General features: G+C 37.2%; 1 protein-coding gene across 1 annotated transcript in view; it reads right to left on the bottom strand.

The window, feature by feature from the left end:
• Positions 1-15911, bottom strand: part of LOC140953683 (uncharacterized) — a 45708-nt gene that overhangs the window by 28066 nt on the left and 1731 nt on the right. Inside the window, exons 2-5 of the mRNA XM_073403093.1 lie at positions 14669-14881; positions 5802-5951; positions 4660-4959; positions 254-501 (exon numbers count right to left, since the gene is read on the bottom strand). Coding sequence (XP_073259194.1) covers positions 254-501; positions 4660-4959; positions 5802-5951; positions 14669-14881 — 911 coding nt within the window. The remainder of the gene's footprint in view (positions 1-253; positions 502-4659; positions 4960-5801; positions 5952-14668; positions 14882-15911) is intronic.

The raw sequence follows: 15911 nt of genomic DNA on the forward strand, positions 1-15911 counted from the left end.
CGCAAAATGATAAAACTTCTAACACTTGATAACTTGTTTCTGCCACTACGACATTCTCACCAAAACTTGTAGTAGACTCTACTACGAGTTGATGATGACGGCTATCCAGTTTTCCCGCCAAAATGACACTGATTCACGTGCGCGCACTACTTAGTATTGAGGCAATCTCGTCCTCGTAGTCGTTCTCGTCTTAGAATCTAAAGGTCTCTATTAGCAGAAGAGTTACTGTAGGCCTAAAATAATTGTTTCATACCTGGTGGTAATATTGTGTCCACAAGGCATGAGAAGCTTTCTGTGGTGGGATCCAATGTACCCAGTCCCCCTCATCAATTCTAAACGAGATGTCGTTGGTTTTGTTTGAGGTTGCAAACATTTGTTTCCACACAACAAAATCAGCCAAGAAAGACACCTTAAATTCATAACTAGCTATAAGGTCATACAAGGAACCATTTGCTTTCACATAGTTATCCAAAACGACTCTCTCAGTACTATAGGCAGGACCTATGGGTATATAGCAAAGGCACTATCAGCATTGCAATACTAAACGTAATCATAACTATAACAAAATTCTCAAATCTGATTGGTTATCAACTGCCCTGATTTCAGCCTTAATAGGACAGTTTCATAGGACAGTACTTCTTCTTAATAGTTGAAAAACCAAAACATCAAAACTTGCAAAAATGGCGTTTATAGGGCAGGAAACAGTAAGAAAACAACAAAGACACAACTTTTCATGAGGTACGTATACTTAAATAGCTGTTTTTGTACATTTTAACTATTTTATTGATCTTAAGATAAATTTCCATACAAATCCTTATAATGTGGCTTCCAGTAGGCTGTTGTGATTCTGGGCGCCCTGTGATCACTTGTATGATTACAGACCGAATTGGACTCCACTCAGTCCTATTACCATTATTAACCATAACTATAACAAAATTCTCAAATCTGATTGGTTCTCAACTGCCCTGATTTCAGCCTTAATAGGACAGTTTAATAGGACAGTACGCGTCATACCTAAGTAATTGGACAGTACGCGCCATCACGCGCGCGCTTAAATGGCTTTTTTTTTCATTGCCAGCGAAAAAATCTTAGACTTTCTTGTGTTTTGATTTAAAAAGAGCCCTATATATTACAAATTTTGTTAAAATTATTATTACTCGTGGTTAAACAAATCGGACTCCCGCTACGCGGTCGTCCGATTTTGTTAATCACTCGTATGATTACAGACCGAATTGAACTCCACTCAGTCCTGTTACCATTACTTATTTTTCCGTACGCCAGCGCATTCGTGCGAGGTTACAGTGAAGCCTTGTACAATAATGTTGGAGACTCTGTTGAGGAAACGAAAACTACTGCAAAACATTTTGACTGTACATGTATTTATTGTGCAACCTCCACTTCTGGTAGTTTTAGGGTCTGGTACCGAGAAACGATGTTCTCACAAATGGTTTCATATGATTTTCTCTTGCACGGACTCTTGTACGAATACTTTTTGTACCTCGTCTCCGCCCACCCTGGGAAACCCACAAGGCGTTGCGAACCTGAAGAAGGCTATTTGCTTTGTTCGAAGCGATTCGATCATAGGAGTCACTTTATAAGTTTTGTTATTGTTCGAGTTAAAGACAAAAGTCATTTGATGATTGTTGGCGCTGGGAAACTCAGAGAAATGCTCACGTTGCATACAAACCCACACTGTGATCAGCGTCAGGTTTGGAACGCCGGGGCAGTTTCGTGAACTCAAAGAGAGAATTATCGATCGACGTAGTACATGAGCAGTTAATAAGCACAATTTCTGCGCAAAGCAGTTCACCAGTTGACGACACTGTGGTTGAAGACTTGACCGTAAGCTGTCGTACTCACTGAAGCGAACAACTCAATTGCCGACGAATGTCAGATGAATCCTGATGTTAAGAAATGAACGTCCATGAGCGAGGGACGTGACAACTTTGCCATATTAAAAGACTGGCTTTTCCTTTTAATATTTCCTTCTATTTATAATGCAACACACGCCAGTTTGGAGGTCTAAATTTCGGATACTGGGGATAAAGAAGACACGGACAAAAATAGGAACTTTGAGAATTTTGCACACAAGTTCAAAGCTTCACCGGGACATCCCACCGGGAGGTTCACAAAGACCAACTTGAGGAAAATGGGGGATATTACTGACAAGGTTTGGTGACTGAGTAGAGCATACAAGTGTAGCCCAGGTCGAGGTTTCAGGGGGTTTGCTTTTGTTTGTATCTGTATCTTGCTAAGCTTTTGTCATTAAATTTGTACATGATCTTGTTATCACAATTCTGTGTTTTCGCCTATTCAGCAAGCACGCTATATTGATGTCAGCTAGCATTAGCGAGTTTCAGAAAACATGCCTTCGAAAATTTTCAGCTCTCGTGATGTTTCTTGATATTTCTTCTACCATTTTATGAAGATGTAAACTGAAGTCACCGCAAAATGGAAACTTAAAAAAGCATATAATCCAGTTATCTCGAAACATAATACACATGACTTATACGACCTTTATTTTCCTAATGGTGTTTTGAATACGAACGAACACAGTCAATGTGAGGGGCAAAAACAGCATTAATATGAATGAACCATACGGTTTTAATTAATATAAGGGTCAATTATTGTGCTTGAAAAGAGAGACTTCGCTTGAAGATGTGATCAGAAGTAAACAAAGGCACAATAGTGCATCACGTTCAGTCTTTAATACCGAAGGACTGTGAATAGTGTTTCCATATTGTTTCGCTGGCACAAAAACTTCGGAGGAGTTATAAAGCGGCATAGTTATCTTCCATGAAGAAAAGTTAGTCATGGGTAAGACAAACAGTGAACTCGAGCGAATTTTTTAACTCATATCGGTATCAGGTAAAAAATATGTTATCGATCGTTTCATCTATTTACATTGTTTGAAGTGCGTGCTGATGAAAGCAACATGCGAGCGAGAAATCTTTAAAGTTTTTTAGGTCACAAAGTGCAAAGGATTTTATTCATTTAAGTTAGGGAAAAATACCAAGAAGAAAGTCTTAAAACTGAATATTTTTTATCTTGTGGAAAAAAATAGTGCGTTTTCATGTAGTGTAGACCGCAAATTAGGATCGTCTATTTACTGCACGTTTCACAAACACGCGAAAGCCAAGCGACGATTGCGTTTTTCGCTGCTGTCAATCATCTTAACGGACCTCTTACGAAACTCAACTTTAATTCACGGGTTCAAAAGGTCATGGTTTGTGATTTGTGATTGGTGGATTTCGATCCGTTTTGTGTGTTTCTCTGTTTCAAGGTTCGTTGCTTGTGATCGTAATTACGATTGACGGCAGCGAAAAACGCAATCGTGATAGTGGCTTTTAAACTTTAGAGTTCGCATGTTTGTGAAAAGCACAGTAAAGTCTCAGTGCAGTCTGTGAGGTTCCTGGATCAGGCGGGATCAATGGACAGTTGGCCGTCTGTTTTAGTATACTTCTGGTTTCCATACAATACAATATTTCTGTCCAGTGTAAATCAGCTCAGTCTGTCGCATTTTATACTCGTACGTCAAATTAGTCACGTTAAACTGTCACGCTACATTTTGGGGCACAGAGGGATTGGGGGAGGGGTGCGTAAAAATAATGCAAATCGTTTCCTGCTTAGAATTAATGTCTAACTTGTTTATTTTTATTCATAGTGATGGAATTTAAAAGTTATTATACAGCCCCCACTTAAAAATGGTACTCTTTTTTTTTGTTACGAAAGTCTTTCAAAAGGGTACAGTGTTCTGAATGAGTTTATGTTTCAGTCTCACATGAGATTCTGTCTCACGCAATGGTCGGCGACAAGGTTTTATGATCGCCTGAGTGTCAGTGATAGCCGCCCCCTCCCCTTTAAAAAAATAGCCCCTTTGCAGCCCAGCTAAAAATCGCCTTTCGGTGATTCTTGTTTTGTGATGAAATACTGCTAGCTGGAACTGCCGTACCTTTCATCAATAAAGAATTTACTGGTAAAAGTTTGTTGACTTTGTTTTGTTCTGTGCTGAAAGCAGTGAAAAAAATTTTTTAAGTTGGTGCACCATATTTCACGAACTAAAAAGTGTCACGAAAGCGAAGATCGCTCAGAATAATTCACAGGTTTCTGAAGGAGGAATTACAGTCAAACCATTCATGAATTGATTATTTGAAAAGTGAATCTGTTTGTTGCTTCTGTAACTTGTACCTGGTATCAAATTGCATTCAATGATCGGTGAATTTTTGACTGCAATTTTTTAGTACACGATGAGATGGAAAATATTTCAATGGATACAATTTATAAAAATTTAGACATTTTTCAAATTCAAGAAAACAGTCAGAGCCGGCAGAAATTTCACAACAAACTCGTGTGTGTATTCACTGCTAAGCAAAAATGCGGACTGAAATCAACAACAACTAATGGATGGCGGCATTTTGGCCAATCGGAACAGCACAAATCATCCATTTTTTTTCCCTAGCCAATCAGAAAGAAGTCCAGATTCTGGCTTTTTTTGCATGTGATCTGTGGAAGAATTGTATTATGCCCTCCTCCCGAAAACGGATTTAACAGAGATAAAGGGAGAGGGCATGATCGCAGGCTACTGTCACATCAATATTAATGACAGCCCTATAGTCTTGTACACTGTCCTTAAACTCATACATGTAATTTGAGACTTACCCTTGCTAGAAGGACTCACAGCCAGAATTTCACATCCTGCTAGTGGTACTTCTCTCTTTCTGCAAGTCTCAAGGGGGGCTTCTGGGGCATCTTTCTGGCAGTCTAGCCTGATGCCTGCAATGGCAACATTGGCATTTGGACACTTATTCATGGGTTTGCATTCAGGACATGGAGGGAGACTACAGCCTGAGTTTTCAGGCAAAGAATGCTTAAATCGTATCTGATACATCTTTTTCTCCAACTCTAGATTTACGAAAGCTGCTCGCCAGATATTGCCTTGAGATCCTGCCATACTCCATCCTGCAAAAAAAGGGAACAAAATAGTCCTTACACTTACATGATTTGTGTAACCACAGGCAGCCCAAGTTTTATATTAGAGTCATTAATATGTGCGGGCTCATATTGCGTAGTCCTCAAATGGCCATGAACATAAAGGATTTGTGTGGAAATTCAGGTCATAGATTCAAAAAGATAAATAATAATAACAAAAAAATCACTTTACCTCAGTTACTTGGTTTCTTCTTGCTTGCTGTGTCGTTCTTGTCCGGGGTAAAGGAAATCGCTTTAATCGCAGCAGATCAGTAAAATAACCAAATGGCAAGCAAGAACAAACCAAGTACTTGACAGATGTAAAGTGTTTTTTTATTGAGCGATTATTTATCTTCTTGAATCTATTACCTGAATTCCCATACAAATCCTTTACGTTTATGTGTATGATCCCTAGCTACATTCGTAAAGCACAAAGTAGAATCAAATGAACCCCCTAGCTGCCTAATCCTAATCCCTGCCTACTAAGAGCATGTACATGCAATGGGTAACTTGAACAGCTCTTCATGTTCATGGTTTTTCCTCAAGACACTATTCAGGGTAGCCTGCGTAGCAAGCGTTTCCGCGCGAGTTCGTCGAGAACGTCGGGACGAGAGCAAAAAAAAAAAGGAATGACGGGGGAGGGGGAGGAGAAATAACTCGATTGGAAACGCTTGCTACGCAGGCTATATTCAGGGCTGTCATTAAGGTTTTAAAAAGCTTATCTCTCAGTGTAATTAGCCAGTAATTTATCCCACAAATCCTCCTGTGTTTGGTATGTTTAGAAACTTAAGGAAAATAGCAATTCTCAAAAACTCTTTTACTTTCAGCCTCACCTGAGTCAATCCACCTGCCATAGGGACCAAGCAAAGGATTTTTGGTGTTCACAAGAACTCTAAGGGTGCCGATATCTCTGCCATGCATGTTCCAAAAGAAACGCAAGTAGCATTTATTAACTCCTTTAATGTTTGGACTTGTGAAAGTGACTACAACAAGAATGAAGAACAGATCTATAAATGCATTTTTTACAAAAACAAATAACTAATAATCGTATCATTTGTACACAGTCAGGTTTCCAAACAATGGTTTTGAAGGAGGATGTGACTGCAAGGTCTAGCTATCTCACATCTCACATTTTCTGTGTCAAAATGCAATTTGCTTATCCTTTCAGAACATTTGAGACTATATTGACCAATCATGGTTTCAGGTGGCTTTTGAGATGTGATGGAGCCAGCTTGCAGGTGGTTGGTATGCGGGCTTGCCACAGTGGCCTTTAGTTTAATACAGTCAAACCTTCAGGTGGCTTTTGAGATGTGATGGAGCCAGCTTGCAGGTGGTTGGTATGCGGGCTTGCCACAGTGGCCTTTAGTTTAATACAGTCAAACCTTCACTACTAACCACTTCTCCACTATGGCCACCCCGCTACAACGGCCACCTCTCTACATTTGCCATTTTTTTTCACCCAGCAGACAGTTCATGCATTGACTCTTGTTTAAACCTCTCTACAATGGCTACCTCTCGACAATGGTAATGGCCACTAAACCATGTCCCCAACTGCTAAAGTGACCTCTTGACAACAGCCACTTTTTTACAGAGACTGATGAATAAGTTAAGTAAGACTGGATAGGAAATTTGATCTGCAAGTCTTAACAATTCATTTATGATTAATTAATGTAAATACAGTACTTTTTTCGTATGAACCATAGTTATATAACAACTCCCTCTAGCAGACAACCCTTGACAGCTTTCTTTCACTTAAAAGAAAATAATACTCACAACGAATAGTGCGAACTTTACCCGTTTTGTCTTGCTTGTTAGCATTTTAATTACATGTCAAAACATCATTCAAAGGGTATTTACAAAAAAACAGGTGTCATATTCAAGGCTGGCCCCCCTGCTCTCAAAAATTCCAGCTGGGGTGCTGAGGGCTCCAAGTTGGTCACCCGAGTACATCTGACAAAGAAGTATTTTGTATGCCCCAATTTTACTGGCCTGTTGATCACCAAACTCGGTAATTTTAGCTTTTGGGCATGACAAGAACTCGCGTGTTGTCCTATGAAACCCATCAAAGTTTTCGTGCCATTCAGATTTAAAACGAGAAAAGTGAGCAATGCCACTGAATTGTTCAGGTTTTTATAAAGAGGGAAACGTAACAATTTCGGCAGGTTTACATAATTTTCATTGAGATGTTTGGGTCAAATATAGGAAAACTGTGCTTTTTACTACTAATACTTAAGTTGAAAATAAATTTTCCAAAGGTAAATCACGGCGGCATGAAATAAGTGATGGAGTTCACAAGGCAGATCGAACTCAAGTTCCCGTGAAAACTTAATCCAAAACTTAATATTCTAATAAAAAATAAGTCATCTTTAATTTTCTATTCTATATTATCAGTGAATCTTTTAGGATAATTGAGCTTTTGGTGGATTCGGTCGAAGTATAAACCAGCTCTTCTTTCCCAAGTTTTTTTTTTTTTTCCGCTAAATTTAGCCTATGCATGCATGCGAATTTAGTTTTCGATACGTATGATGCCAAGACAACGTGGAACTGGCCTGTTTCTAAAACAACAATAAAAACGATCATATGTTTTCTTTTTATATTTTGTTATTTTATGTACAGGGAATAAAACAATCATAAGTTATTACATTTGCATACCGGGATACAGTGACTTCCGTTTTACACAAAAATAAATTACCCCGCGTCGCCAGCTGTGCTCTACACCTGTCAGAAGAGTATTAATGTACCTTCTATCTGAAAGGAAAAATTTTAAGGTGGTTCGTCTGGATTTTTTAGGGGTTTATTGCAATCGGAGTCACCATGGCAACGTAATGACACCATTAAATTTGTTATTAATCCTGTGTTTCTCTGTTCCAGGAGTTTGTTTAAGAAATCGCTTAAGGGAGTTTGTACCTGCCATAATTGCCTCAATTTTGGCAAAGTTTGAACAAATTCTATGAGAGCATTTTCAAAATATTTTGAAACGAAGTTTTACAAATCATAAAAACAGTGAAAAAGCATGCTATCCACACAATTAGCTAATGTTTTAAGAAAATGATAAGCTTTGGAAATACGGCTTCATCTCATAGTGGTTTGATTCCATTGAAAACTACATACAAAAAAAAGAGGGGAATTGCTCTGGGCGATCGCAAATAAGAAGAATTTTATTAACTTACATTCAGCTGCTTTTGTTACAGTACAGGGAAGGCGTTTAAATATAAGGTCTCAAATATAACTAATTTTTTCCCCCAGATTTTAATAGTGTTTACAAATGAGTGTCCTCATTATTCACTAGCATTGTTTTCAAGTTTCATATGCACATGCACATTTAGCAAAAAGATAGAATTTGCATCAAAAAGGACCCTCAGTTAAATCGCTGGAATATGCTAATAACCAGGCAAAGAAATTAGTGATATATTATAACATCACAGCAACTCTTTGTAAGAGTTTCTGTGATGTCTATACCCGAGTAAGATAATTAAGTATTGCATCCTACACGATGAGCTATGAAGTTCACTGTTTTGGATCTCACTGCTATCTGTGACACAAGCCAATTATTAGCATATTCCAGATATTTCTTCGGAAAGTAATCGAAATGTTTTTTTTGATGCAAATTTATCTCTTTTAGCTAAATGTGTACGTGCATATGAAACTTGAAAACAATGCCACTGAATAATGAGGATCCTCACTTGTAAACACAAAATCTGGGGGAAAAATTGGTTATATCTGAGGCCATATTTAAAAGCCTTCCCTGTTTCCAATGTTCTTGAAACTTGCAGGGTATATTTATTGGCGATTGATCTCAGGATTGTCAAATTTATAAAAAAAAAATTATCAGGGGTTTTTTTAAAAAACGTGAAATTTGTAGGCATGGACCAAATTACGTGCAAAAGCTGTAACAAAGCAGCTGAATGTAACATACATACATACTTTATTAACATGACTAACACTTAGCTATAAAGCTAGTTTACAGATCAGTCACAAAACTAAAGACAAGCCTAGAAACCATGTAAAACTGCATAAAATTATAAAATTATTGTTAAACTTATACACTAAGAAAACCAGGTTAAATTGCGAATAAGGGTCAATAAACTTACAACTACATAAAAGTGTTTAAAATGACATAGTACTTGGAAACTGCAATAAGATTATAAAAACTAAATAATACTTAAATACTAAGAAAAACTAAGTTAAATTGCGAAAGGGACTATAAACTTGCAAGGTCGAGCTCCTTGAGTCCATGCTCAAAACTGCGGTAACTATCAATATTTCTTAAATTATTTGGAATACTATTCCATAGTCGGGCAGCCTGGTATCTCCATGACTTGATCCCATACTTTGTTGAATTTACTTTAGATAATTTTAAAATAGCATCACCACGTAAATTATAATTGGAATTAGGTGCCGTCAATAACTCAGAAATACCTGTAGGTACTTTCTCATTCCCAATTGCTCCAAACACTGTATTTAACGTTTTTGCAAGTCTTTGATTTGCTAATGTGCTATATCCATTTTTAACAACTAGTGTCTCATAAGTAGAGATTTTGTCCTGATAAACAAAGCAGAGTGCCTGCTAGTTCAGTTTTTTGAGTTTTCCTGTTAAGCGATTATGCACCTATCAATGTAAATCCTGTCGGGGGCGGGGGGGGGGGGGATTGCGGGCAAGGGGCGGGGATTTGATGCCTAAGACTATCCCCCTGTCGGGCTTTTGATCGTGCAAAGCAACCCCGGGGTCGGGACATTTGGCTTTGACCGACAGAAGCCTGGTATCAATTCAGAAGCGGTTACCAAGTCCATCCCTCTAGGCTTTCTGAAAGTCATGCTGTTGGAGAAAGGTATGAAGTTTTCCTTTGTTTTAATCACCATAATCTGATACTTTAAACTGTCAACTAATCAGATAATGTCTATTTTGAGAAAGGTTTAACTTCAAGTTCCCATCTGATTGTAAAACTCGATTAAAATCGAATTCGACCATGAAAGTCAGAGGATTTTTTATGGGTCGCTGATCCGACCTGTTCCGACATGTTGAGCAGATGTTATAAAGCATTTTACATTTCATTAATATTATAATAGCACAGTCAATCTTCCTGAAGTGATTTTGTTGTTCAAAATAGGAGATGCTAGTGGAAAGAGAAAATACTTAATTACAGCCAGTAATTTAACAGAGCTTACATTAACCATAAATAAAAGTAGTAAGAACGTACTTTTGAAATATTCTTTTAATTTGTTTTATGTAGTGTTATAGTATTGTTTGTTTAGATATTTTCCCCTGGGGTGGGGGCCTTTTTTGACACTTTTGATCAACCTTTCGTTTCCCAACCCGAGGAATTTGATCCAAAAATTTCAAAATTTGTCAAATCCCCACCCCTTGCCCGCACTCCCCCCCCCCCCCCCCACCACGGGGTTTACATTGATAGGTGCATTACTGCAGAAATGCCAATACTCTGCACAATTATTTAGGGAGAGGTAGCTTTGAATTTAGAACCGCATAAACAAGTCTATGGTCACTTAAACCAGGTTCCAAAACACCCGATGACTTGATAAGTGCTGAAGCATTAGTTAATAATTATAACATCCAGACACGATTCCCTTGTTTTGGATATCCTAGTTGGTACATTTATGATGGAATCCAAGTCGTACACGTCACAAATATCGAGCAAGCATCTCCCTTCTTTTTTGTCGGCTAGAGGATGGAGTATATCAGAATTTGGTCCCCAGTACATATTAGTGTCACTAAATGACAAAGCTTCATATAACATGGTAAACAGTTCCTTTGAAAATGTAGCGTTGCCAACTGACGGTGGTTTATACGCACACAGAATAGCGATACGCTTATTATTCATGTAAACATCCAGCAAAATACACTCAAGCGACTCTCCAGATTTTCTCCTCCTGATCGCAGCAATATTATCCCTAACGTTAACAACAACGCCTTCCCCTCCTTTGATTCTGTCATTCCCGTATAGCTTATAGTGCAACACCTGAAACTGGGATATGTTCGATCAATCTTGGTCTCTTGAATTAATTGTTAAATACATCGAACACTCGCTGATCGAGCCATTCCTTAACCTCTACAAATTTGCTTTACAGACTGTTTATATCAATCAATCGATCAATCAATCATTTATTTTAATACGTTGTGTCAAAGAGCTAAAAAACTCGTTCAAAATACGAACATGTATAAATAAAATCTACAATAATAAATAAAATCTATAATATAATAATAAAATCTATAATAATTACAACTATATAATATTATTCAATTTTAAAAACAAGTCAATAAATAGATACATATAAAAAATTTGGTATTAAAAACATAAAATATAAAAAGGTAAGACCGACTAAAAAGCCACATACTAAAAACATGACTAGGAAAACTATAATACTCGCTAGCTTGCTAGCTTCAATAACATGTTTCTGGTGACACGCCAGGTGCATTCTTATGGCACTAGAAGTTCGGAGCATTTTTAATTACCACAATGCAGGACTAATATAAGAAAGTTCTCCATCAGTTTCCAAGGTCCTAAATTTTTTAACTCTCTTAGTTTTGAAATTCGAAATGCAACAAGTACCGCTTCCTTTTGCTGTAAGCTGAAAGCATTCCTCTTATCATAAATAGTAATTTATATATATATATATATATGTATTTTTTTTTCTTCCTTTGCTCTTTTATTTTCTTTTGTTTTGTTTTGTTTTTGTTTTTTTTCTTTTTGTCATTTCGCTTTTTTTAGCCTAGAACTATGATTAGTACGACTATCTAATATACTTATTTTAAGATTTTCTGTAGCTCTGCCATTGATTTTCCCGTGTGTAATTATGATAATATTTTGTTCTAATTATCTAACTGAGGGAGCCCATTTCTCATAAGCCCGGTGGCTTCTCTTGGGCTTCCTCGCCATGAGAGTTAAGGTAATTAGATTTTATTTGATTTGTATAATTTTTGGCAAACAAAACAATAAACAATATTGTAAGAAGTGATGATAAATTCCTTGCAATACTCCTTCCTTAAAAATGAAAAGTCTTCTCGTTCATCCGCCACTTGTTCTGATACATCAGAAACAGCAGACAGATTTAAATTTTTTGCCTGCGAAGAGTTCAATAATGTGGAGTGAAATAGAAGTTCCTGCATAAATTTCAAATAACATGGTTGACAGGTCCAACTTTTGTTGCCAGAAACCATGAGCAAATATTTCTTGACTGTAATTCCAGCACATTTAATGTGAAATTTGAGTCGACAACCTTCGCAGCAAATAAACTTATGGTTTTTTGCAATTATTGCTCTTTCGCAGAGTACACATGGGTTCTTCACAGGTCCTTGGTTCGGATGAATACAGTCGAGTGGAATTTCATATGAATTATGACCAGCATCTCGGTTTGGACCGTAATAGATTACACAACTAAAAAAACTTTCTCTCATCCTACAAGTGGCTGTTATATTGCAATTTCTTGTTCCCCTTGAACATCTAACTTTGCATACGAGAAAGAAAAGGACAAAAAGCCGGAGCAACCAAATGAGGTGACCGGCCGCCATCTTTGTTAATTGTTTTTATTTGCAAGTTAATAAAATTCTTCTTATTCATTAATTCGTTATTTGTTAATAAAATTATTCTTACTCGCGATCGCCCAGAGCAATTCCCCTCTTTTTTTGTACGCAGTTTTCAATGGAATCAATTAAACCACTATGAGATGAAGCCACGCTTCCAAAGCTTATCATTTTCTTAAAAAAAATAGCTAATTGTCTGGACAACATACTATTTCTGATCACTGTTTTTATGATTCGTAAAACTTCGTTTCAAAATATTTCGGAAATGCTCTCGTATAATTTTTTCAAACTTTACCATAATTGAGGCAATTATGGCAGGTACAAACTCCCTTAAGTGATTTCTTAAAAAAACTCCTGGTACAGAGAAACACAAACATAATTAACAAAACGTAATGGCGTTGTTACGTTGCCATGGCTACTCCAATTACAATAAAACCCAGATCATAAGAAATTTTTATCTTTATATAATACAGTTGTGGTAACCTTTTTCCCATATCTTCAATCATGCCAACATAGTTAATTCTCAAACTTGGGAGGTATCCCCCCAAAAAATCCAGTCGAGACACCTTAAAACTATTTTGAGAAGCAGTACAAATCGAAATCCATGCCGCTTGTCACGCTCAAAGTGATGGATTACGTTACATGTGAAATCGTGCAGAATGACTTTTGAACATCCACGCGTTCCTGTTTGTTTCGTACAAAAAACATTTTCTGTGGCGTTTAGTAAACTCTGGCTCAACAAGCCAACACCACCATGTTAAATTTTTCTGCCTGCTTAACTGACCACTACACTAGAAGTAGCCAGAGTGCCCGGCCAGGTGACCGGGAATTTTTTTTAACTCGCTCAAAGCTAAATGTTAGTCACCTCAGATAACCGGGCGCTGTAAGAGCACAGCCTTGCATATTACTGTATACCCCTACCTCCCCACAACGGCCACTTTCTTCTGCCCCCAAGGTGGCCATTGTGGAGTGGTTCAACTGTACTACTGCCTTTGCACTCTTGGCCCCAACACCTTTGATCTGAGGCACCTGCTACAGAGTACCTAGTTCATCATCTTTACATTGTATCACAAGCTGCTTGAAGACCCAGTGATACACTGTAGCTAACAAACTCAATAAATAATTATCAGAAGTTCACTTTGAATTTCCTCTCAAATTGATTGGCTGATGGAACATTGGCACTTTAACCAACCAATCCAAGGTCTAGGATTCAAATCCCAGAGATCATGGGAAACCATCAGTAACAATTTTTTGGTTCTGTGAAAATTCATGGGAACCCACTTTTATTTCTTTTAATGTACAGTAACATGTTGTTAAACATACTTTTAAATTAAAGAACATCAAAGTGTACTATTACTTACAAAAAACTTCAATGTCTAATAAAATGTCAGAAGGAGGTCAATTTAAGTGTTAAATGTGTGTGCTTTAGGTGTCAAAAACTCCAGACTCCTCTTCCATCCAACCAATAGGTATACTCACTTGAAATGTGCATTACAGATCTATTGTCTTTTCATAAAGAGATTTGGGCCTCATCATCAGTTTCAACAGTGAAATTGTCACTAAAAGACCACCTTCTAAATGTTTTTAAACTTTTGGAGTATCATACTTTTTCTCTTGGAACTGGAAGTTGTAACAATCGCTAGTATTAACTGCAAAACATCTTTCATCAGTTACATGCGATGCACTTTGGGAACAGAATTCAAGGTGGTGGACGAAAAAAAAAAAGGTAACGTTTGTTAAAAGTTTGTATATACACAAGCTGAGTCATACAGAATTGCTCTACTAGTTAAGAATCCAAGTGGAAAAATATTATATTTGTGTATTTTGATCCTTTAGTTTAAACATATCAGGATATGTCACTGAGAAACTATTTTTCGGTTCCGTTATTTCAAGATCACGGTAACGACATGGTAACTGGATACGATCATTACCGTGAAATCCTAGGGCTCGCCAATCATGATGCATACTCAAATCCTGGTATGTACACAGCTGGGGGGCCCAGACTAACTATTTTGGCACTGGCTTGAAGATGGACTTTAACCAGAGGTTTAGTTTCATCTGTGGTGAAGGCTAGAGTAGAAAACTTTTGTGGTATCATTTCTCCCCACCTAAATCACTGCCCCTGTGTCACTGAGGATGCATTCCTCAGAGAATTTCACTCACCTTCCTCGCCTAAAGTAGCATCGGTCGTATCAGTATAAGCATAGAATGAGCCTTTAGGATGCCCCCACAATGGTCCTGTGTTAACTGCCGGAGTAGAGGCATTTGTAATCACCCATCTCAAAGAGCCTGATCCTCGTTCATTACTCCAGCCACAAAATGAACCATCCTCAAAATTACATGAATGGACAGTTTCTTTTGATGTTACATCACAACCTGAAAATAATCACAACCAACTTTAACTTCCAAAGTGATAAATTTTCATTCAGGGTACAAAGCATGGTAAAAAGTACAAATCAAGCTTAGGGTAAGAGCATTGTCATGCGCTATTTATTTAAACAATAAAATTATTAATGGATAAATGGTTAAATTCTTTTCTTTTCGGTTTTCCTTGTTTTTTTAATTATTTAATTTAAATTTATTTTTTTACCTTTCGTTTTGTATAATCAATTAAAAGAAAAAATAAAATCATTTGAATTTGTGTACAAGTAGTGAGTAAAATAATGTAGTACAACGTAGTACAAAAATGATAAGTGGGCTTTTCAGCTTGAGCTATGGAATGTACAAATCATTCTGTACAAAACTTCTCATTCAAAAAACCTTTTCAAATTAGCGTATATTGTTTTAAGCCTTCGCAGGCTTTTGTTAACATACACCTACAGGGGGCAAATAAATTAGTAGGTCAGGGGTTTCAATAAGCACCGATGGCCGACCTAACAGAACCGGCTACTCTGCTCATAGAGGTCGGCTACTTTTTTACAGAAAGAAGAACAACTAGTTTGAATAATGTTATAAACAAAAAATACATCATAAAATCTGAATGAAAATGTAACTATGATTTGAACTATGAAGGCCTACTGGTTTTACATTATGCTTTAGTCATGTGAACGCTATAATTCAGTCATTTTTTCAAAAGTTTCTTATAGGTTTAAGCAGAATTTGTTTACATGCAAAAGTACGTAATTTAGTTTTCATCATTTGTTCATTGCTTGTAGGAATTGATTGTGACTGATACAGTGAAAGCTACATTTTCTTGAATGAAAAACATGCTCTTTTGTCCTAAAATTTAGCCCCCAGAACGCTGAAAATCACATTTTTAGGGTTTGAAATTTCAAAATTTTCTGGGGCCGAACATGCTTAGACCTCCCCCCACCTCCAGAAAGGGGGACAACCGGCCCCTTGTTGATACAGTTGGTTACTCTATATCCAAACTGCTGGCTACTTCAATTTTTATTGAAACCCCTGT

This window comes from Porites lutea, chromosome 1, assembly GCF_958299795.1.
Source record: "Porites lutea chromosome 1, jaPorLute2.1, whole genome shotgun sequence".
In the NCBI taxonomy this organism is placed as follows: Eukaryota; Metazoa; Cnidaria; class Anthozoa; order Scleractinia; family Poritidae; genus Porites; species Porites lutea.